Here is a 25,735-nt window from a genome sequence, read left to right as displayed (position 1 = left end):
GAGGATGCTGTATCTTCACATTGCAGCAGTAGGTGAAGATATTGCACTGGCTCGTGAATAGAATAGGATGCCCCTCTGTCCACTAGGATCCTGAAGGCTCACAGTGGCATTTATGTGGGGGCTGTTCTTTCCAAAAAAATGGCCAACAGACACAGGTCCATCCTGCAAGGTGTCCTGCATGGGTGGACCCCTGTGCGTGCTTGGAGCCCGTGAAGTCACTGGAGCTGTGTGTGGGTACCCAGATCTGCCCATACAGAGCATCTTGCAGGATTGGGACAATAGTCTCATTTTTAAAAACAGCCACCCTGTATCCTCTCACTCCCTTAGCATATCACCCAGGACATTATTTTTCCTCATTGTTTGCTTATTTGTAAAGGAAATAACCAAACTCATCAGCCAGCTTGAGGAAAGGCCTGGGGAGGGGGGTGGGGGGGCGGAAATTTACACTCAGCAAGAAAATTATCTTCCTGTCACTGCTCATGCACCATTCTCATTAACACTAATGAGATTCACCCGTGCTTTGAGAGGAGGCTGGACTCTCAAGTGTTTTACAGTGGCAACGAATTATTCCTATTAGGGCTGTCAAGCAATTAAAAAAATTAATCGCGATTAATCGCACTGTTAAACAATAATAGAATACCATTTATTTAAATATTTTGGATGATTTCAACATTTTCAAATACATTGATTTCGATTACAACACAGAATACAAAGTGTACAGTGCTCACTTTATATTTATTTTTGATTACAAATATTTGACCTGTAAAAAACAAAAGAAAGAGTATTTTTCAATTCACCTAATACAAGTACTGTAGTGCAATCTCTTTATCATGAAAGTTGAACTTACAATTGTAGAATTATGTACAAAAACCTGCATTCAAAAATAAAACAATGTAAAATTTTAGAGCCTATAAGTCCACTCAGTCCTACTTCTTGTTCAGCCAATCGCTCAGACAAACAAGTGTGTTTACATTTGCAGGCGATAATGCTGCCCGCCTCTTGTTTACAATGTCATCCGAAAGTGAGAACAGGTGTTCACATGACACTGTTGTAGCCAGCATTGCAAGATATTTACGTGCCAGATGCGCTAAAGATTCGTATGTCCCTTCATGCTTCAACCACCATTGTGGGGGACATGCGTCCATGCTAATCGACAGGTTCTGCTCAATAACAATCGAAAGCAGTGCGGACTGACACATGTTCCTTTTCATCATCTGAGTCAGATGCCACCAGGAGAAGGTTGTTTTTTCTTTTTTTGTGGTTCGGGTTCTGTAGTTGCCACATCAGAGCGTTGCTCTTTTAAGACTTCTGAAAGCATGCTCCACACCTCGTCCCTCTCAGATTTTGGAAGGCACTTCAGATTCTTAAACCTTGGGTTGAGTGCTGTAACTATCTTTAGAAATCTCACACTGGTACCTTCTTTGCATTTTGCCAAATCTGCAGCCAAAGTGTTCTTAAAATGAACAACACGTGCTGGGTCATCATCTGAGATTGCTATAACATGAAATACATGGGAGAATGCGGGTAAAACAGAGCAGGGGACACACAATTCTCCCCCAAGGAGTTCAGTCACAAATTTAATTAACGCATGATTTTTTTAACAAGCGTCATCAGCATGGACGCATGTCCTCTGGAATGGTGGCCGAAGCATGAAGGGGCATATGAATGTTTAGCATATCTGGCACGTAAGTACCTTGCAATGTCAGTTACAAAAGTGCCATGCAAACGCCTGTTCTCACTTTTGGGTGACATTGTAAATAAGAAGCAGGCAGCAGTATCTCCCATAAATGTAAAAAAAAACTTGTTTGTCTTAGCAATTGGCTGAACAAAAAGTAGGACTGAGTGGACTTGTAGGCTGTAAAGTTTTACATTGTTTGTTTTTGAGTGCAGATATGTAACCAAAAAATCTACATTTGTAAGTTGCACTTTCACAATAAAGAGATTGCACTACAGTACTTGTATGAGGTGAATTGAAAAATACAATTTATTTTGTTTATCATTTTTACAGTGCAAATATTTGTCATCAAAAATAATATACACTTTGATTTCAATTACAACACGGAATACAATATATATGAAAGTGTAGAAAAACATCCAAAATATTTAATACATTTCAATCGGAGTGATTAAAACTGCGATACATTTTTTTTAATCGCTATTAATTTTTTTGAGTTCATTGGGTGAGTTAACTGCGATTAATTGACAGCCCTAATTCCTATACAGTACAAACATAAGGACCCAATCCTGCCTTCCTTGAATACCGCCCAAACCCCTAATTAGTTAATGGAGCTTTTTGGGTGCCCATGTAAAACAGACTCGCGACTAAGGACCAGGACTTAACTCACCCGACATTTCGCGTGTGCTCATTGAAAATGATACGATACCTCTTTCTGAGTCAACACTTTCAGTATCTTAAATAGAGACACAGAAACCTCTTGAACATCATTAACCTCGACTGAAAATAATCAATATATAATCATTTTATGTGTAAGTATGAAAGGCAAATGTCTAATACATTAATTGTCAAATCCCTTTCTGTGCTAACAGCTGCCATGCTCCATAAGATCAATTCCATTATGGATATTTACACAGTGATCTATTCAAAATAGACAGAGGTATCATTTATTATATTGATTACCCCTCCTTAAAACAGATAGTTATGTATACTTAAATGCACGGATCGCAGAGATCATTTTTAACCTTTGTAATGTACACTTGGCTGAAAAGGAAATCATTGAGCATCACAGTATGAAGGACATAATTTCAATTTACAGGTACTAACAGAGGAAAGCTATACAATTACAAATATATCAGAGTATATCAGGGGGGAAACAGGAAATACTTTTTTTAAAATACACAGGGATACGAGGCAATTGCTTAAATTGACTGCTCCAAACTAAAGCCCAGCATCCACACAAACAACCCACAAATTTGTGGGAGTCCCGAAAATAAGCTCAGATCAGAGTTCGACACATGAACCCTCCTTTCATTACAGGCTGAAGCGACATCCCAGTTCTGAACAGTCCCAGACTTTGGTATGTTTGAAAGCCAGACCCAAGTTTTGCAGTATGGGCCCATCTCTAGTTTAATATTTTATGATGCTGGATGCACAACCAGAGAAGAGGCAGAAGGTGGGGCAAGCCCTGTAAATTAGTTTGGGGCCGCATTAAGGGGTGTGTTCTGTGCTACATCCAGCTTCCACTTGGTGCTGCCGAGATGAGGGCTGTTGGGGAGCTGGTTATGGCTCATTGTTTCTCTGTATTATCCTACGAGCTGGTTAGAGCTGCCTAGATGCTGCTCTACCATACACCCGTTGGGAACGGGTTTCCTAAAGGACCAGCTAAGGCTTGCCAGAACATATGGCAATGTTTCCTTCCTGCCCTGATATGCTCCCTGTATTAGGGCTGCCAGGAGGAAGGTGTAAGAGCCACTGGGCTAGCAGTATTGATATCCCTTTGCGCCACCAGAGAGGCAAGAGGGGAGTGGCACAAGATTCCTCTCTTTGCATTAGAAGTGCAGGGAAAGTCAGTTAGCTTCAAAGACAAGTGGGAAAAGGGCAGGAAAGCAGAGCAAGTTAGTTATAAACAGCCCCTGGTGATTCAGACTGCCAGCAGAACCAGGACATTCAATTTGTACAGCATGATAATGATGAACTACTCTAATGTCTCTGCCTTTGTTAAAGATGAAATAAGCACCGAAGACCGGAGTATTGGCATTAGTGTTATTTATTTGTATTGTGGGAGCATCTGGAGGCCCCAAATTAAGGATCACAGTTCTTTGTGCCAGGCCCAGTACATGCATTATTTAAAACTAGTTTTACATATGATCTACACCAGTACAAGTGAGAGGATCACCAGGCCCTATGATCTGCACCCACTCCATGGATATCCCCGTAGTAGACTGCTTCAGCAAAGGGGGGTGGGGAGGTTGGGGAGAAGAAAACTCCCCCATCTCCCAGCTGTTTAACACAAGCTGTTGCTAGGTGAATCAAATTCTAAGGACGGTGTGTCATACCTGCTTTTAGCAACTTGATTTACTGATTCTCTCAAGTGCCTGTCATTCTTTATGGCAATCTCCCCACCTGTCTAGAGTCCAGCTCCATTCAAAAGAACCATACATGTGTCAAATAAATTGAAGGTCCTATTCAAATCACAGTGTCCTCTGCCAGGCCTGATCTCCCATCCCATCCTTCACACCATAATCTGCTTAAATTGAACAAAACCTACTAGGGAAGAAGCACTAAATTTTCCACCCTCTAGTGAGCCAGGAGGTGACAATAATTATACCTGTCAATCAGTATGTCACAGTAAAGTTCCTGTCCATTGCAAGGAGAGTGGGAATTATTCTTCTAATATATTCAGAGAATAGCCAGCACACATCTTTCCATTCCTTTATCAGGAACTGGTTATTTTTAACAAGATAAACAAGCTTTTGTAAACCAGAGCCTCCCCCTTGCTGATGATAGAAGCTGACCCAGTATATTAAATGGAAACTCGTAGATGAACAGATGATACTAGCCTGATGCATATTTCCCGTGCTTCATAGCAGCACTCAAACAATGGAACTTCCACTACAGTTTAAATTCATTTAAGATATTCACATCTGGGGGCCTCTGGTGATCATTTCTAGCTGCAGCGTGCATCTAAATCTCTATATATGTTTACACACACAGCCTATTATTTGAACTATGCAAATACTATTTCTGTGGTGCACATCGGAATTCCATAAATAATTCAATATGAACAGAGACGTGATGGGGAAGAGGGAGATCTGTTAACAGGAAGAAAAGAACTAGGTTCAATCCAGAAACATTTTGGCATTACTAGCACCCTGGGGCTTAGGCAGAAACTAAACTTACAAAAACATGTAGAAAAGAGCGGGTGTTCTTCGCTTTTCCACGTCTCTCGCAGTTTGTACAGTTAGAATCTTGAGATCTTTCAGCCATCTCTTCAACACAACTTGATGTCACTGTATAAACCCCTGATTCATATCTTTTCTAACCTACACATGGCACTGATTTAAATCTTTTAAGCACCTCCTTTTACAAACCAAGAAAGCATAGATAAATCTAACTCAGTGAGAATCCATTGCCAAATTAGAAGATGGATACATTAAAACAGAGGAAAGGGAGGAAGGACTGATATCTACATTTCTGCAGGAATTATTTCATTTATGAGACATCATAATGAATGTATTATCTCAACACCCAGATTGCTGTGACTCCGCACAAGCAAGGAAATAAACCTAGGAGCAGACCTTAAATACCATTTCAAGGATAAGGCATTGACATATTGATTTTCTGACTGCTGTTTTCAGATGCCTATCTGTGAGTGTCAGGTGAAACTCCGTTGATTGCTACAAAGACATGTCAGGTTATTGGTATCTGAAAATCATCCTTGCTAATTATGCCTCTTTCCCCCACCCACCCCTCCCGGCCAAAAAAAAAAAATCAACTAGTTTAACTGGTATCTGCTGCAGCCAAATCATCACACTCACATAATCACCTGACAAACAATCTTTGCAGCACTCATTTTCACTCAGCGTGTTAAGAAAAATTCCTGGACTATTTGTGCTCATAATGCAACAAGATGTTATGTCAAAGACCCACATTTAGGAATGTTCTTGTCAAGTCCAGGGAAGGTCAAAACTTTTTGATATAAAGCTTTGATGAGAATTGGCCCTTTTTTTTAGGAATGAATATTTCTGTAGAAAATTTTCATTTCCTTCCATTTGTTCCAGTTTTTCAAAATCCCCTGAACTGGAACATTTTGGGATTTTCCTTCTATTTTGGATTTAAAAATTGAATTTTTTTTGGCTTTTCACTGAAAACAAATGAAAATTTCTGAAAACCCCCCTACATATTTTAGTTTCTTTTAAATGCTATTTTCCAAGACCACTCTGAACTGGAAGCATCAGGAAAATGCTGCTTTGATCTCTTGGGGGAAAAAGGATAACATGAACTGCTCCTGATGTATCACTTGATATACTTCAAGAGGAAGCAGACACATAATAGTGATAATGGCAGCCCAGATTTTCCAGTTCCACTCTAGTCCACATGCATCTCACAGAGCTGTAGTGATCATTTCAAAAATAAAATAGCCATTGGTTGCTAGAGTCTCACCATACAGTGAAAACACATGTGCTACATGCTCCCTCGAAACTACACAGCTAGAATACTGCAAATGGTGCTAGTATAAAAATATAGAATGAAAGGTCACATTTCATCATGTGCAACATCTCTGCTAAATGACAAATGCTCCTTTTTTAACTTTTTCCAGTTAGGGCTTGATTCTGCTTCTATTTAAGTTAGTGATCACACCACCACTGGCTTCAATGGGACAGGTACTGGGACTGCAGTTAGACACCCGGAGCTGGCCCATTCCAGCTGACTCAGGCTCGCATGGACGAAGGGGTTGCTAAGGATCCTGCAAGATGGGAGGGTCCCAGAGCTTGAGTTGCAACCTGAACCCGAACAGCTACACTGCAATTAAACACCCCACACCCTGAGCCCTGCGAGCTTGAGCTGGCCGTGGGTGTCTAACTGCAGTGCAGACCTACCCTTAGTGACTAGGCTGCTGATGACAAGTGCATGTAATTGTAACCATTAATAGGAGTTACATATGGTTATTTACAGCAGACAGATTTAAGGCTTCTTGTTTGGAAACAAGGGCTTTTAATACACAGTTTACATTTTTCCTAACTGCTTGGATATGTTAAAACCTCACTGCTCTCTGAAATCTCCAGTTCTGCACTGGGCGTAATAACATTTCTTTTTCTTATGGGGTTTTATGGTACCTCTCAGTGTTTGCCACCACAGGAATAGCTATGTCAATCAGGCAGATGCCACTAATTCTTGGGGAAGGCTCTTCTTGCGAGATGGCAAAAGAGCGGTTAGTAGGGACTGTCTGGCAGTGAAGGATCTTACATGTGGAGAGATCATCCTTGCAGCAGGTGAGGCAAAATTCCCCCTTGAAGCAAGGCTACCAAAGGATAACTAAGTAGAAGAGATGCTTCTAGCTTTCCCCTTCTTTTTGGAGGGTTTCTCTGCCATTTTGGGGCCTGAGATATTGTGTGTGTGTGGGAGTGGTGAGGGGAAGGATCCAAAATTTCTTAGAAAGCCTTAAAGCCATGGGAAGGGCTAAGATTAAAGGAACTGGACAGGTTTTCCTATGCTCTAGCTCAGGAAGAAAGCACTCCATGGAGGCTACATGATGGGATTATCAGGAAATAGAATGGATTGCAGTTTTCCCAGCAATATGAACCTGTTTAGATCCTGTGATTGGTAATTCTGTCTGATGAAAATTCTAGCCAACTGGAGAATTAACCCATAAATCTATTAATCTCAAAGATTTTCTAGGACCAGGAGAACCTACACATTCCAGGATTCACTTTCTTTCCCTTAAATTAATTTGTCTTTAAAATCTTTCTGCCGCATGTTTTCAGGCAGGTTGGCACATAAACCTCTCAGCCCGACCAATAGATTTGTTTTTTACTTCTTGCAAAAAGTAGAAATTTACAACAATTTGAATTCCTTTCCAGCCATAGTTCAACACATTCCCCTCCCGCAACAATTGGGCCACCTTGAAGGCCAAGGTAAGTACCAAAAGCTGGTGCTAATTTTGCTGCCCAAACTCTCCACATTTCATTATTCATGATCAGAAGACAATTCATCTACTTCCAGAAAGTCATCTTGTATTTTGTTTCTTGTAGTTCTTGAAGAGATGACCAACACTATGAACAAATGCTACTTTTGGTGATGCCCATTTAAGGCAATGACGTTAGATAGGTTGTGATGATATCTTGGTTACACTGAAGTCAGTCTGGTGGCATGGTATAACTGGATACGGAATGGCCCAGTGTTCTCTGGGACAGTTCTGCACTACAAAGTTTTGTTGGCATAGCTACGTCAAAGGTGTGAAAAAATCCAACCCCCTGACCGACATAGGCATGCCAGCAAAACACCCAGATGCAGCTATATTGGCAAGAGTCCTTTCACTCATTCAGGGAGGTGGTTTAATTATATCAGTAAAAGATCTCCTTATACGAGTATCAGCTATCTCTCCACGGGATGGTTCTATCAGAATAATGATATCCATGTCCTGTAATGGCCAAGCCTTTCTAGTGTAGACTAGCCTTTAGTTTGAGTCATTTCTGGCCGTGCATCCTAATCGTAAGCACTGCCTTGTTTTCATTAACTTTACAGGCTAATAAATAATCTGTTGTTGGATTTAACATTCAAAGTGGCATTTTCAGTCCTTCATTTTGCCTGCAATTTGTTGAAAACTTCCATCCTCCCATCCATACAATAACAATAACCATACAATAATCGCTCCTTGAAAGCGATCATGGAGTCATCTGGATTTTATGACAGTGTCCTCTGCTAACAGCTCTCTCACTGTTCTCAACATTTCTGCAGAGAGCCCACGGGGAGCTGTAATATCAACCAGCCCCAAAACCTTTATGACATCTCAAAATCCCTCTTATATAACATCATTTCCTCCCAAGAGTCTTATCACTGGGCAAGGCATCTACTATTTTAGTCTGAGTGCCTGAGAGACTGTACTTCTAGTAACCACACCGACATTTTATGGTTGGCAGGGTCGGACTCTTGTTGTTTGTCAGTGTTGTAAATGAGAACTCACTTTCCCTTGCAGATGACTGAGTGCTCCTCAGCTGACTCTGACTTGCTCCAATTTGTTTTTACTTGGGTAGTTTGTCTGTATGTTTTGCTACATTCCAAAGGCCATTTGTTTTTACGAGGATGCCTGTGGCTTCTTCTGACTTGGGAGCATCTGTTCCAGCGTTACCAAACCAAGAATGCCAAAAGGGAACTGAGGCTTTTCTTAGCATCACATTGCCCCTCCGTCTCATAAAATCCAAACATGTTCTGGTAAATTTGCCATAGACTCCCAATCCTTTGAAGCCCTAATAGAACCGTTTCCATTGGAAATGTTTTTAATTGAGCCATTGGCAAACCCATTGGCCTTTCTACATGTTTTGTGTGAGAGGGACACGCTACTGCTTCTTAACACATTTGTGCAGGTTCTCATTCCTGCCTGGGGTTGTCAGTCCATCTGTGGTATTTCTAAAGTGCCCTCCACAGTAGAACCCAAGTGCCATTACAACTCCAGAGGGAACAATTCCACAAGTATGAACTACTTGAAATCCCAGGAGTCTCAGGCTTCTTTTAATGGAATTGAGCAGTGTTGAATATTCAACAAATCCCGAATCTTTTTAACAAATGAACTATAGCTCTTATATCCAGACGGCCTTGCTGCAATGAGTATCTTATACAAATACAAAAAGTGTGCACCTAGAGCGCTCACCATTTGAACCAATGGTCACACTCCCATTGTAAATATGCTCAGTGCAATATGCAGCCTGGACAGCAATACATCCCACTGGTTTGTAACTCACTTCTACAGAAACCCCAGGAACGTTCTGACTTCCAGAATTCAAGAAAAGCTCAGGGCAGCTTTGCTCAGGTCCATTTCTGACAAAAATCCCCCCGATTTATTTTAAACTGAACAATTTAAAAGTTACTAACTCTCCATTCTGGAATGACCATGTCGCCAATTTAGAATGGGCTGAATACTCATAGACTCATAGATATTAAGGTCAGAAGGGAGCAAAACAGAGCTGAGACTTCCTTCTCACAAACCCTCCTGACTTGCATCTTCTAATGGTCCAGGCAGGAGGTCCCAGGAGTGGGCGGGGCTCTCTGAACTGCATTTTGAGCAAAAGGGTACTTGAGCCCAGCTGAGATGCAGCCTCATATTGCTGAGTCCTGTGGTTTAACAGCTGCTATGTACGGTAGCTGCAGAACAACCCACTTGCAGCAGCCATTCATCCCACAGAAGGAGGAGGCTGGGGTAACAAAGAAGGGTCCTGCTGCAAGGCAGTTGGACTCCTTAAATCTTCTACTAAGCATATCGAAGACAGCATGTCCCTTATCACTACGTGGCTGGAAGATGAAGTCAGTAGGAAAGGCCTCCCCATTACTATCAAACACTTACACTTACACTTTCCAAGTCCCACCAAGATGAACTGTGGTGGACTCTGAAGATATGGACTTGGAGAAAACTTCCTCCCTTACTAAGGGCTTTTCATATGGACTCACATGACCTTCTCATAAACAAACTAGGGAAATACAACCTACGTGGAGCTACTATAAGGTGTCTGCATAACTGGTTGGAAAACTGTTCCCAGGGAGTAGTTATCAGTGTTCATAGTCAAGCTGGAAGGGTATATCCACTGGGGTCCCGCGGCGATCGGTCCTGGGACCGGTTCTGTTCAATATCTTCATCAATGATTTAGAGAATGGCATAGAGAGTACACTTAAAAGGTTTGCAAACCATACCAAGCAGGGAGGGGTTGTAAGTGCTTTGGAAGATAGGATTAAAATTCAAACTGATCTGGACAAACTGGAGAAATGGTCTGAAGTAAATAGGATGAAATTCAATAAAGACACTTAGGAAGGAACAATCAGTTGCACACATACAAAATGGGAAATGACTGCCTAGGAAGGAGTACAGCAGAAGGGGATCTGGGGGTCATAGTGGATCACAAGTTAAATATGAGTCAACAGTGTAACACTGTTGCAAAAAAAAGCAAACATTATTCTGGGATGTATTAACAGGAGTGTTGTAAGCAAGACACGAGAAGTAATTCTTCCGCTCTACTCCACGCTGATTAGGCCTCAGCTGGAGTACTGTGTGCAGTTCTGGACTCCACACTTCAGGAAAAATGTGGACAAATTGGAGAAAGTCCAGAGGAGAGCAACAAAAATGATGAAAGGTCTACAAAACTTGACCTATGAGGAAAGATTGAATAAACTGTGTTTGTTTAATTTGGAGAAGAAAAGACTGAATGTGGATAAAGATTGTTACAAGAAGGAGGGAGAAAAATTGTTCTTGTTAACCTCTGAGGATAGGACAAGAAGCAATGGGCTTAAATTGCAGCAAAGGCGGTTTAGGTTGGACATTAGGAAAAACTTCCTAACTGTCAGGGTGGCTAAGCACTGGAATAAATTGCCCAGGGAAGGTTGTGGAATCTCCATCATTGGAAGTTTTTAAGAACAGGTTAGACAAACACCTGTCAGGAATGGTTTAGTAGTTATTACATAGCCCTGCCAGGAGTGCAGGGGACTGGACTAGATGACCTCTCGGGGTCCCTTCCAGTCCTACACTTCTATGATTCCCTCTCCTCCTCGACCCCCCATTTTGTCTATAATCAGGTCTTGGAAGATCAAGACAGAAAAAAAGCTTGAGAGAGTCTTTGCCATCAATAAATTTTTGTGGGTTTTCTTTACATCCAGTAGTCCAATATCCACTGTGAACTGCGGCAAACTGCCCATGGGTTTAGCCACCAAAACGTCACAACAGAGATACTGGTGTCCCTCGCAAATAAGGAAACTAGCCAACACACTGTAAGAGTGAGATTATCCCACTCCATTTTTCTGACTCCTGACAATCCAGCATTTCAAGTAGCAGTCTCACTGAATCTGCTAGCTTCCATTTAAACAGCTCTTATAACTCTGTCAAATTCTCCAACCTTTGTACTGATTTTTCTCCTATTCAAAATAACTTTCCTTTACAACAGGAGCAGGCTGTCAGCCTCTTATCTCTTATGTTCCCCTCCACCTGATCCTCCTTCTCCTTGTCAGTCTTTCCACACTCCTGTTAAACATGTAGAAAATTAGGGATTTATGTCAAGGGAATGTATAACTCTTAGCCCATCATTAACAAATTGCAATTGCAGTGCAGTTCGACTGATTCACAACAAGCCACAGTCAATCCTTAGGGAAAAGCAGAATATTCCCATCAAACGCTGAGGGAACTGTATCTGTGCCTAGCTACTGAGTGGCTCATTTGAAACAAAACTCTGCAGACACCCTGTCATCTGTGAGCTACTATGCGTTACTTGGGTCCAGCAGACAGCAAGACATCATAAAAACAGACTGCTCTTCCTTCCTTAAATGTTGTGATGGTCTCTGCATGAACAGTCCCACGATACATTAACACCTCCACCAAGCACATTTTAATTTCAGACCATCCTCTCATGTTTCCTCTTAATTATCACAGGGCATTCATAGAAAAGATCAGCCAGATGGCGATTAAATATTTCACTATGAGAAGATGAAGCATTCTGCACTAAAATGGAACCTTTATTGCAATAAAGTAATTAATTAAAGACTCAACCAATTCCCCTGCCACTATACAGGAAGCACTAAAGGCAATCACAAGGGGAAAGTGCACCAGCTATGCCATGGAAAAGGAAAAAACAAGGTAGACAGTTACGCGAGGCTTTGCTTCAGTTGAACATGGACTTGGCAGTTCAACACAGGGGAAACCAAGACAACCATGTACTCAATACATATATCAATATTACTCCTTAAAATTAGACTGAGCTGAACTCCTGCAAATGACAAACCCAGAATGTTATTTCAAGTGGAAGAGGAGAGAAGAGATGCAAAGGCTGGAGGGCAATGGAGGAGAGAGGGTAGCTTCTGGCTTTCCTCCTTCTTTTTGGATGGCCTGTGTCATCCAGGGTGTCAGGGCATTGTGGGAGAAGCAGTAGCTGAGGCTTGCAACAAAACTGCCTGCAAAATGGGAGTTTGCTAAAAAAGAATAATTAATCTAGGAAATACTTGAGCCATTCCTTCCTTGCCTAACCGAGTAAGTCATGGACACAAGAACAGATGAAAAGCACACTGACAAAATTCCCTCTGACAAACAAAACACCACTAGACAAACAAAACACCACTAGACAAACAAAACACCACTAGACAACACTGAACTTAGGGTAGGGTTGCCAGTTTTGGTTGGAGGTATTCCTGAAGGTTTCATTCCATGACATAACCTCTAATTAAAGATTAATCTGTGATTCCTGGAGACTCCAGGGCAATCCTGGATGGTTGGCAATCCTAATTTAGGGCCAGATCCTCGCACCCAAAGTAAACTTTGTAGATCTCCACTGGAGTCAATGGGAGCTCTAAGCACCTCCATATGACTACAGGATTGGGTCTTCAGAGAGAATGCTAAGCAAAAATTCTTCATCTGCTCAAAGCCTCCTGCTGTGAGATATTCCCAATGGTCTCTTTAAATTCCCTCCATCATTTACTGACTTGTACTTTTCTGCATTCTTCCAGATGGAGGCAAGGAAATTTCAAGAGCAACCACCAAAAGAAATACAATGAAAACAGAACCACTCCTATCTACCAGTCTCACTAGAAAACTTTACTGCTGCTTAAAGCCAACTGCAAAACCTTAGCAACAACATTATTCTCTAAGGTGCAGCATGCCAGCAGTAACAAACCCAACTATTGTATGATAAAGCAGCACGATAGTTCTAACAGTGGACTCCAAGAAAACATTTAGCAATATGCTCTTCTTTGCATAAACCCCAAAAGTACACAAATGTTAAAAGGCTTTCCCAAAACACGAGCGGACGCGGCAGGTAAACAAACTGGCCGGGCCCGCCAGGGGCTTTCCCTGAACAAGAGACGTCCCAAGTTTGGGAAACACTGCCCTAGGGGGTGGCAAAAAGGTATTAATATTGAGGATAAAGGCAGACAAAGATACTAGATCTCAATTTGTTTCCTCTAGAAAGAGCTTCATTGTTTTGAATCACACACATTTCTTCTACATCAGGGACACACAAGTAGAAATATGAATGGGTCACATGAGGGGTCTGTAATGGGGTGCACTCATCTCTCGTGAGCGCCTCCTTGGCCGAGTGCATGCGCCTGTACACTCTCTCTCAGTTTGTCCCTGCTCTTGGATAGAGCAGTGCCCCAGAGCTCCCTCCCTGGGGACAATATCTTCGCCCTCTTGGTGCTTCCTGGCTACAGCTCTGCAGCTGGGCTACCATAGTTCAGTTCCCTCTCTGGAGTGCCCCAATGTCCAGGCCACTTCCCCCCAGTGGTTAATTGGGGTTAGGGGGGACCCAGGCCCACCCACTACTCCAGGTCCCAGCCTAGGGACCCTGTAGATAGCAGCCATCTGCCGTATCCCTTTAATTATGTCACACAACTTCTCTAATTCCTTGGGCCACTTCCGCAACCAGCTCTCCCTGGCTTCTGGCAGCGCTGCCCTTTCCAGGGTTCTGTAGCTCCGTGAGCCAGCCAAGCACCATCCACACTCCTACAGCTCCAGCAAGGAATGGAACTCCCTCTGGCTGGCCCTGCAGCTCGTCTTAAACTGGGCTGCTGGGCCCTGATTGGCTGTGTCGGACACAGCCATCAGCCATTCTAGGCAGCCCTCTCCACTGCCCTTTTTGGGTCCATTTTGGTCCACTTTGACATGGCCATGAGGCCTCCAGCAGGGGATGTCAGAGGTTCTGGTACACCCCATCACAGGGTCATATGATATCTGTCGCACAACGTGATGTATTTATGGGAGAGAATATGGGCATTCATATTTGAGCAACCATCTCCAGGTTTGGGCAACAATGGAGTTAGTCTTACTAGTATAATCTTGGGCCAAGGGAACTACCCCAAAGGGAGTAGGAAGCAGGTTTAAAACAAACAAAAGGAAGTATTTCTTCACACAATGCACTCAACCTGTGGAACTCTGTGCCAGAGGATGTTGTGAAGGCTAAGACCATAACAGGGTTAAAAAAATGACTAGATAAGTTAATGGAGGATAGATCCATCAATGGCTATTAGCCAGGAGGGGCAGGGATGGTGTCCCTAGTCTCTGTTTGCCAGAAGCTGGGAATGAGCAACAGGGGATGGTTCACTTGATGATTACCTGTTCTGTTCATTCCCTCTGGGGCACCTGGCATTGGCCACTGTTGGAAGACAGGATACTGGGCTGGATGGATCTTTGGTCTGACCCAGTATGGCCGTTCTTATGAGAGTACAAAAAGGGAGTTAGAGGGCAACACAAAGGCTAATAGTTAACCCTGGAAAATGTTCCCAGAAGTGTATTTAAGGAAGAGTAAGAACTGCTCATGCAAATGATTGTTTATGGTGATAATTTAGAAGAAATGGGTCAATCACCATAATATAGAAGCCTTCCATGAGAATCTGGTTAACCAATGGGAAAGGGAACAACTTTTTTAGTTCCTCTCTTCAGCTTTGTTCAATTCAAAGAAACAGAGAGATCTCCAAAAATGCACATGCAGAAGCCTCCATGTGCCAAATTGCAGCTGTACCTTTAGAAGACAGCTTGGGGTGCCAGACAGTACAAGTTTGCTCATGTAAGATTAACGGGATTAGGTCTCTATGGCAAATTGCAGTATGGTCCTTGGAATAAGATTCTCATTTACTAAATAAATTACTGTATATTACTGTATAATGACATTCACATTATAACTGACAATTAGAGCCATTAAAAAGAAAGCTCATAAAGCAGCCGAAGCTCATATCAAATTAACACAGTCATGATTAAAATCACTTCTGATTTCTGCTCTTCACAGAAATAATCAGCATTTTGCATAAAAATGAATAGGAAGCAACTGAAGAAGCCCCAGTCATGCTAAGACCGAGGTGCTGAACGCGACCAGCACAGCACTGCCATGTCTATTGCTAGCCTGCCTGAGATGCTGTACACATGTGCTTCCACCCCAGCAGCAGGTACGAAAGACACATATCAGGGCCCCTGCAGAGGCCAGGCTATTCAGCAGTGCAGTGGCAAGGAGGATTGAAGTTCTGCTGTTATTACTATTGGCTCCAAGGAGGAGGACCTGCGTTCTAAGCTGGCCTGAGGGAAGCTTCTATTTTATTTTCTATTTTTCTATTTTAATGTTGTCACTTCACAGTTTAATGGCTTCTGGCATTTGTACACAGATCTACCCAGCTTTGGCTCGCAGGAAAAAAATGAAGTAATTAGAACAGAACAGGCACACACGCACAAACCCGTCAGCAACTCGTTAAGATGAGGAGAACACATTAAAAACGTTCAAGGAAACAAAGAGATTTTCTCCCAGCAGGTCTAGAGCCCACGTCCTTCTCCTTAGAATTACTGACACCACGAAGAGCACTGCGTTAATCCCCAGCGTCACAGCACTGGTTAGTGACCCTGCTCAGACACAGGCTCTAGCACGGAGAGCGTGAGAGAAGCGATCACGGCACTACAAAGGGCCAACTAGCGTTGTTACTGCGGTCGTAGCACGTGGACGAAGACAGAGGTTTGGGGTACACTGAACAGCCACCACAATACTGGCATTTACCCAGGGGTGGCGGGTGAAAGCGCCATTGAGGGGAGCTAGCCCTCAGACCCTCCCGCTCTGCCTGAGGCCCCACCCCGCTCCTTCCGCTGGGTAGGCAAGGAATGCTATAATGTCTGCAAAGAAAATCTAAGAATTAGATCAGCAGTCAAGACCGCATCATGAAACCAACCACTTAAAATGTTTTTTATATATGTTATGTATTGAAAACTGATAACAATTACACTCTGTATAAATAAAAGTACTGAAAGATAAGATGCCTTTGAGTCAATTTGCCTTTAAAGTATGAAATAAAAGGACATTCTCATATATCCTACCAACTAATTTAGCACATAAATCACAAAAAATGTGATCCAGATGGACTTCGGTGAAGGAAACCAATCAACAAAGACAGCCTCACCATCTGACACATTAGTTGTAATAATAAAAAACAAACAGCATGGTCAAACAATAAGGCTCTGCATTATATCTGACATTTCTAATTAGTTTCTGCAATCAGTGCATCCTCCTCAACAAAAAGACTAACAGCAAGTATTTTGTTTTCTAGAGGAATGCGCACCTGAACTTCGTGTTTATCGAGCGAAGTCTATGGCTGAAGCAGATTCATCTGCATTCCCATGGGATGTGCTCTGGAACTAATGGACTTTGTACAGTCCACATCTGGTTTGCCAGTTAGGTTCAGAGATCACTTGCTTTCAACTGCTTTGACATTAGAACTGTGCCAGACTTGGAATACAAAGTGCCCCTGAGTATTCCACAGATAACTGACCTGTGTCTATGGGCTTAGATCAGTGGGGTCATCATTGTATGATTCCCCCCTACCGCCCCCCGCCGCCCTTTTCACAGCTGTCCTAGAAATACTACCTCTAGAGCACAGCATAGTATTTCTGGCAAGAAACTCCAAGCATAAGGCAGTCAGAGTTGCAGTAGGCACTTGCAGGCTGAACTGCAATTAGCATGACACCAAAATGGTTCCATCCTGTAAAAACTTACCTAGGTACTTCTTCGAAGTGCCTACTCCTGCATTAGGAATACTGGTGTTAGAATGGGCACGTAGGATTGAGCCCGCAGAGCCAAACCTGAACGCTCCTGAGCTCCCATTAAAATCACTGGGGCCTCTTTGGCTGAGGTTTTCATGAAGAAGCATTGCAGCTAATGTGTGCAGAGAGCATTTGCAAAAGGGGCTCAAGCACGATCCCCACAGATCAGGCCCCAACTTTTTTAATTTGCTTCCTTTCAAGAGATACCGAAGGAAGAATGTGAGTTCTGTGCTAGTACAGTGCAGTCTAAAAAGAGCAGGAGTTCAGAAGTCCATGTTGTAACACTGAATAAAGTCTGGTTTTTAAATCAGATTTTAATTGCACTTTAATTTTAATTTAAAATTAAACCATTTTGAAAAAAGCAGACTGCTTTTTGGCAAACATTCAGAAATAAGCACAACCTAAATGCAGAAGCTCTCAGGTTTGGGCCATGAGGGCTCAACCCTGCATACACATTCTCACGCAAGTACTCCTGATGGGTGAACAGACACCTTAAAGAAGTAAGTAGGGTTTTGTTTTTAAAGCAGAATAAATAAGTATTCTAACCAATGCAAAAAGAAACCAGGAATACACTTTTCTATTTAAAACAAAAGGAAATTATTTTCTATATATTGCTTCTTTCAAAGCAAAATAACTTTTCAGTCTTCAAATGAGCGTGGAATAACTTTGATAGCATGGGAAAAGGAATTACAACACCTGACACAAATGAGGGGTTGCACAGTGTCCTACTATCTCCGCTTCCCACAACTTCAAAAGGCGAGTGGCCTGGCACCAGAACTTCACATGTTCTTTCTTCCCCAATAAAAAAACTCTCTCCTCCATGCATCCGATGAAGTGAGCTGTAGCTCACGAAAGCTCATGCTGAAATAAATTTGTTAGTCTCTAAGGTGCCACAAGTACTCCTTTCTTTTTTGCGGATACAGACTAACACAGCTACTCCTCTGAAACCTCTCCTCCTTGTGAATACCAGCATTGCCAAATGAGAGAGAGATGGCAACATGTGTTGAAATACATGTGTTGCTAGTTTATTATCATCATCACATGAGCTCCTAGAGGCTGCAACAGAGATCGAGTCCCTATCATGTGAGGTGCTGTCCAAACACATAGTAAAAGACACTCCCTTTCTCAAAGAGCTTACAGCCTCCATAGGCAAGACAGACAAAAGGTGGGAGAAAAGAAGGACTTCTATCCATAGCCTCCAGATGGGAAACTGAGGTAGAAAGATTCAAGAGGAGATTTTCAGAGGCACAAATGTTTGCGTTTCCAAAACTCTCCCCCAAATCACACAGGAGGAGCCTGGGAATGAGCCAAGGTCTCCTAAAATTTCAGCCCAACACCTCATCCGCAAGGCCATCTTTCCTGTCTACACACAAGCATTCAGCATAAGTTCATTGTTTGCAGACAAGATTCACAGCCATGTTACACATCTTTAATGTATACTGCAACGAACAGTTTATCCAATACAATGGCTTGTATGTAGTGCCTTCCATCAGAGATCATTAGTTATATGTCGCGGTAGAAAACCTACAGTCCATACTGCAAACTATCAGCAAAGTTTAGTGACAAGGCAAATAAATGACATTTATTATTCATTGTGTGTATTACCACAGTGCATAGGAGCCCCAGTCATAGACCAGAGCTCCATGGCAGCAAAAACACGAAAGCAAAAGGCAGTGCCTGCCCCGGAGATCTCACAATGTAAACATGAGACAGGAGATAAGTGGATACAGAGAGACGGGAACACAGGGAAACAAAAAAACTATTGATGATGGATAGCAATCCCAGCATGCCAGCTGCGTAACCATTGTTTTCTGTAGGCATCATGGCAAAGGAGAGCTGTAAGGAGGATCTGAAGGAGTACAACGAGGTGGGTCTGCAGATGTTTACAAATTGCTCCTCTCATGCGTAAAAAGTGGCCTGGGAGAAAGCACAAAGGTGCTTGTTTGAAAATGTAACAAATGGGTGATGAGGGCTGGCACCATTAGCCGAGCAGCGCGGGAGCTGACACCTCAGCAGCACATGCGAGATGACAGGCAATCAGCCGTGAAGGACCTGAAAACAGACATGTCAACGGATGGAACATTGCAGTGCTCCTGATGCCTCTCACACTACTGCAATCCATTCTTCTGCAAGGACATAAACATGTTCTCTTTCCACTCACCTCAACAGGGAATCTCTTGCCGTTGATGCTGTGCTCAGAGCCAGCGGATCCATTGCTCTGACCCCAATGAAATTCCACTTTTTCTGCTTTGAATCTACCTGGCAGCCCAGCACCGCTGATGAAATAATCGTCCTTCAGAAGGATAGCGACTGCACACACAAGACAAAGAGAGGGACAAGATTTTGAGTGTATTTTTGCGATAGTGTTTATGATGATTGATGCACAGTTGCTGGTTACAGTGGCTTTCTTTTTCTATCCATATGCAAATCCATGAGGATAGGAAAAGCACTAATACGAGCAATACAGGTGAATTAGGGAGAGATCAATCCCATGGAAACAATGGGAGATTACTAAAATTTCTCCATAATCTCAGAGAAAACCTCCTAACTGTAAGAACAGTAGGACAATGGCGGTTTCCAATAGGAGGCTGGATAGCCATCTGTGTTGGATGGCATCTTGGCAGGGGGTTAGACTAGATGATGCTTGCAATCCCTTCTAGCCCTATGGTTGTATGACTCTATAATGCCCTCAAAAACATGAGCAAAGAGGAACCTTCTTATCTTATCTAGCAAAACAATTACTACAGTACCCTTCACACAGCTGCCTGACTCCCCACGCCTCAGCTCTGCTCCACCTGAACTCTCCTGATGGGTGAGGAGGGGCTCCGCTCCACCAGTGGGACTTACAGAAATGGACTGATGGGGAAGCAAAGCTGTCATGTGAACAAGGATCTTCCTCCCTCGCCATCCATAAGTAATCCAACCCCCTCATTCCCTACACTGGGCCCAGGGCAGGAGAAATCCTACAGTTCTTCCAGAGCGGGAGAAATGGGACCCATGGACGGAGGAGGACCCACAGACGGAGGAAACAGATTTTCTAGGTGGGGCATATTTGCAGCTGGCATCTTCCTCCAATCTGTCCTGGGAGGAGGTATCTTCACCCCAATACACCCGTCTTATCCCTGCCAACCATGTGATTCTGCCCTAGGGTAGCCAGAAGAGATTAGCATTATACTGCCGTTCTGAAGGGGATTCCCCACTGCAGTATGGCCTTCATCACACAGAGGCATCAGGGACACGATTCGGTCCTATATTTTCCATCTATGGGCTTTATACAAGCAAACAATGTAACCCTGTGTATAACTTCAAGCACGTGAATAATCTCACTGCAGACAATAGGCTTATTTACGTAAAGTTATGCACATACTTAAGGGCTTTGCTGGGTCTGGACTATGGTGCAGGACGACTCTATTTCAAACTTGCCTTCTGAGGCACTGTGTTAAGAGTATTTCTCTAGCAAGGGAGTCTGCTTTCATTAAAAAGCAATTAGCTGCATTAAGGCACAGAGATAAAAGGATGGTGTCTGCCTGGAACGATCAAAGGGCACTTTGCATGAAATGCCATTCTTTAGAATTCAAAGGGAGGATCATCAGAACTTTCCACTTTCCAGGTGTGCAATCAACACAACCGTGGAGCTGAGTGTATCTGTTGGAGGAGTGCTTGAGACACAACATAACCTTGCAGGACAGGCAGATACAACCTCAGCGAGCCTCCCCTAAACGCCTCCTCCAAACTGCGCTCCCCTATCTCAGGGTCTGTCCACCCAACGAAAGCTCTGCACCAGCAGTAGCCTACTTGAGAGTGACCGCAGCAGTGAAGACAGCGCAAAAGAACCTGGGTATGTACTCAGCTTGTTAGCCTGCTCTAAAGCCCTTGCGGTGCTGACTTCACTGCTAATGTTACCTGCACTAGCTGGATTCAAGCTAGCTCGAGTAGGCTAGACCATGCAGAGCTTTTGTTTGCTGTGTAGACAGACCCCCAGATGAACTAAATTTGGCCCCTCCACACCTCCATCTCCCCCCTTTACATTCACTTTCCTTAACCCCTCTCCTGTTTAATTCTTTATTGGTTCTTACACTGTGCTCCTCTCTGTAGTATCTGAGCACCTCCCAGTAGTGCCTCAGGCAATGCAAGTCATGTCTGTTACATGTGTCCTCACCATTAATGTACTGTTTAAAGTAAGGGCTAAATATTTAACTTCCATAGTCATTTGTATTTGACATAGCAGTAGCAGTCAGAGGCCCTAACAGAGAGCAGGGTCCCATTGTGTTAGGCACTGCATGTATACTTAGTCCCGACCCCGGCGAACTTATAATGAAAGGTCGGAGATAGGAAGGATTATTATGTCCATTTTACAGTTGGGGAACTGACACACAGAGAGATTAAGTGACTTGGCCCAAGTTCCCAGAAGAAGTCTGGAGAACCGAGAATTAACTCCAGGTCTCCCAAACCCCTGTCTGTTGTTTTAACTACAAGATCATCTTTCATTTCTATTCCTCCCCCTTTTAGGAGATACAGGGGACCAAGTGAAAGTTTCTTACAAAAATTCCCCTTACAAAACCCCTGTTTAACAATAAAAGGGATTTTTTTTATCCATTTATTTAATAGTTTTTACCCCAAAGTAGTTCTTCTAAAAGTAGCTAGGGAGCAGCACCTACTGCGTTTGGAACCTCAGGATGAAAGGTTTCCAGGAAAAACACAGCCAACGAGTAGTTTCAGGCATTCTTAACCAAACTGTGTCATCACAACAGACGCAGATGAACTCAAATCATATAAATCCATGTTTATTATGTGCCAATGGAAAAGTTTTACTCAGTGCCGAAAAACAAACAGGATAGTTGTAAAATAATGTGAAATGGAAATCATACAGGCTAGAATCTCTCCTGTACTGAAGCTCTGTTCAGCAGAGGAGCAGGTGCAGGTATGTGAGGGAGCTAGTTACATTTCCCTGATTTCCAGTGTCAGATCTAGCTCTGATGCAATTACAGCAGCCCAGCAGCAGCTCTAAAGTTGCACCACTGATATAGTGGGGCTCTGTTCCTTATTCTCCTGACACATCCCTCTCAATTTGTCCAGGTGGCTTGGGGAAGCATACGGGGCAGGAACTAGCTGCAGCCTCTACTGGTACAAGCAGGGAGTTCACCTGCAACGGGGGAATTCGCTGCTCACCACCTACAGACTATTTGCACCAAATCTGGCCCTCCATCTTTATTCTAAATTATGCCCATTAAATCAAAGAAGTGACTGAAAGCACCACACCTTTCTTCCTCCCTGAAACATCTCACTTGCTTTTTAAAATACTGCAGACTGTATTCAATCGGTTATAAATCCCACACATAAAATTGCACATGAGGAGGAATCCGAGAAAGCAGATTCAAGTGCATCTGTTACAATGCACAGTGGGGATTTCGGTTGCATCTTATAAATATTTGATAGTATCTAAATCATTTATGGCTCTGTCAGGGGTCATTTTACTTGTTTTAGATGAATAATTAAAAGGATAATTAGGAGGACGTACAATCTGAAATGTTCATCTAATTGTTCGTTTTACAGTATTTCTTACTACCCGGTGTCATAGGACATGTCCACTCCACCATCTCCCTGCCTCAGCAGCACTCTGTTACGGCCAACAGATTTTCCTTAATGTAAACTATTTCTAGCATTATCCAGAACCGCAATATTCAAGTACCGCAGTATTAGACTTCTTGACATTTTGTCTTTACACAATGATTTAGCCAGGGAACACAGTAGAAAAATCAGCCCATTGAAAGTCATTTCAAAGTAGGCAGGCCATTCGTCCGGCTTTAAGCCAAACAGTCCTGTTTTTCAAGGTCTGTCCCCTGTTCCACACTGAGACAAAACTGGACATGGAGCGTGACTTCACACATGCAGGTATGTGAGGTCATGTGGGGAGAGGCGGGCGGAGGGGGGTCACAGAGACGGGGTGGGGGGGGGTGGGGGGTGGGCCCATACTGTTTCTGGAAGGACTGGAATGTCCAGTATTCTGGGGGTGAGTGGCCACCCTATTTCAAAGTACAGTATTGCTAATATCCAGACTTTGATTTAAAAATACTAGGGAATGCAGAGCTAAGGCTGCAGACATCTGGACTGACAACTGTATGTAACATACCCTTTCTTATGAAGATTGCAGGGATCTCAGAACACCGTATACAATTCCATCAAAAAATTGCAACATTAAGAGAATGTTAAGGTTGCATGTTTAAAGGAGACAAAAGTTAGGAAATGCTAACATCGAAGTGGAGTTCCCTAGGGTTTTTTGGTTTTCAAAGAAGATAACAGAAAAACCAGAATTCCAGAATGTGGAGTTACTGGACTTACACATCACCAAAATCCCCTTCTCAATAGTTCACAGGATGGCTCCCTCAACCTACAAGCCTTAGGAGATGTGTGGCTTTTACCATGCAAGGTGTATTATGAATTCATTTACTCTCTGCAGCAAATTTAGCTGCAGACTGAATGTTTGGTGCATCCTACCTTTTCTCTGAACACTGCTATGAAGGGCTGAAAGAGCATGCCAACAGTACTGTTCACACATAAGCATGGTTTTCAGTGGGTTTAATCTGACCAATTTTCACTGGAACATGAAGGGCAGTTCTCCCAATTCAGACTATTTCCACATCAATTTCAACTCTCTTTCTCGAGGTAGTTTGTGACCAGAACAATCAAAAACAGAATTTTTCCACGAAGAGGAAAATGTATTTTTTCTACTCTCCTGATGCTCTGAAACCCGTGGATTGTTTTTGCTCATGCAACCCACTGGTCAGGATGTGCTGTATAGTTTCCCTCTCCTGATCCACAGAAAACAGGGGTCTGTTACAACATACAGCTGCCAAAGCCAGCTCTTTAGTTCAAGCTGTAGAGGCTCGTAATTTCAATGCCAGAAATTACTGGTTCATTCCCCACTGTGTCAGCCAAAAAGGTGACTCTGGCATGTTAAAACTAATGAACAAAAACACCCTTCTTGCAATTATATTTGGTAAGTTCCATTCCAAAAGGGAAGAAATTTGTCAAGTTCTAAGTGCCTAGGGGTTAGAATAGCAACGTTTATCAGCAATAGTAGGAGGCGCTGCTCCCATTGGAAAACCTAGGAACAACAGAACATACATTAAGAATATTCAGCCTTAGGCCTGGTCTGCATTTCATGGTTTTAGCAGCATAGCTATCTCAGTAAAAGCCATAGTGTGAAACAGTGACACGGGTATAACTGTGCTGACACCAGTACAGCCTATGCCAGTCAGGGAAACCGGCCTCAATTATACAAGATACGCACTATTATACTGCATCCACACTACAGAGTTTTGCCCTACCACTATAACTAAATCCTCCTAAAGTAGACAAGGCCTTAACTGAATTTATTTGCATATTCACATTGAAGTCCTGCTTTCTTATGGGTTACCATACTGTTCTTTATCTCCTAGGGCAAACCCAGTACTGCAGAGCTCACACAGCAACTGTAGCCACATGCATTTCAAATGTAACTTTTTAGTACATAAAAAGTAATTTCTTTCCTTTTTAAGGAAAATATTTTAGTAATGTATCAGCAAAACCAATATCTGAGTCAGGCATTTCCTGGCAGTTAGAGTGTCTAGGCTAAGAGCAACAAGGAGTCTGGTGGCAGACTTAAAGTTTATGCCCAAATAAATCTGTTAGTCTTTAAAGTGCCACCGGACTCCTTGTTGTTTTTGTGGATACAGACTAACACGGCTACCCCTCTGATACTAGGCTAAGAGCCTTTGACTTTGCCTTGGAACCTCACCTCCTCCCCCCAGTCATGAACTGCTAAGAAATGCCCTCTGCTTGAGTCACCATTGCTTAAATAGACATTTAGTTGATTGACTGTGTCAGTATGTAATATAAAGGTCTTATGGGGCCAGCTGGTTCCATGACTCTTGTGCCAAAAAGCATAGCAATTGACTACAAAATCTGCCACTACCTTCTACCTATCCTACTTGGTTTGCTGCTGTACCACACTTCCAATTCAAAATTCCTCCCAGCAAAAACATCCTGCAAACCCTGGGAATGGGGTGGGGCCTGAGAAAATATGGGAGGAGCGACTGGTGCTCAGGCAGCATGTTGACAGACTCAGCACAATGCCTTAGAATAGACATCAAAGCTAAAAAGACCGTGTGCACACCTCTGAGAAAAGGACATACGGTACTACATAAAAGGGACAGCTGATCACTGATGTTCTGAGAGGTGTTAGCCTGCCAGCAAAAATCCACACCCCAGTGTGAACAATTCAAACATAGTAGCAGTGTCAAGTCTGGTGCCTTTAAAGAAACCAGACTGCTCAGGACAAGGAGGGCTCTTCAGCCTTGGTAGGCAGCCCGCCTGGGAGCAGGAATCCCAAATTCAAACCAGGGGTGCCATGCCCCTCAGATCAGATAATCATCCTTGTGCGACAATAACAGTGGCTGATGGAGAGGGGATGGCCACAACCTACATTACTGTCCATGAAACACGGAGGACAATTCCTGTCCATGCGTTGTGCTTACTGTTCA

The 25,735-nt window shown here is 43.0% G+C and overlaps 1 protein-coding gene across 4 annotated transcripts in view; it reads right to left on the bottom strand.

The window, feature by feature from the left end:
- The window catches only part of PTPRG (protein tyrosine phosphatase receptor type G), a 619,877-nt gene that overhangs the window by 261,532 nt on the left and 332,610 nt on the right, over positions 1 to 25,735 (bottom strand). For all 4 annotated transcript variants that reach the window (XM_074957367.1, XM_074957366.1, XM_074957368.1 and 1 more), the window contains exon 4: positions 19,375 to 19,523. In XM_074957367.1, the coding sequence (XP_074813468.1) occupies positions 19,375 to 19,523 (149 nt within the window). The remainder of the gene's footprint in view (positions 1 to 19,374; positions 19,524 to 25,735) is intronic.

This window comes from Natator depressus, chromosome 7, assembly GCF_965152275.1.
Source record: "Natator depressus isolate rNatDep1 chromosome 7, rNatDep2.hap1, whole genome shotgun sequence".
NCBI lineage: Eukaryota > Metazoa > Chordata > Testudines > Cheloniidae > Natator > Natator depressus.
Note: the sequence above shows the minus strand (reverse complement) of the source record. Positions and strands in the feature narration are given on the sequence as shown.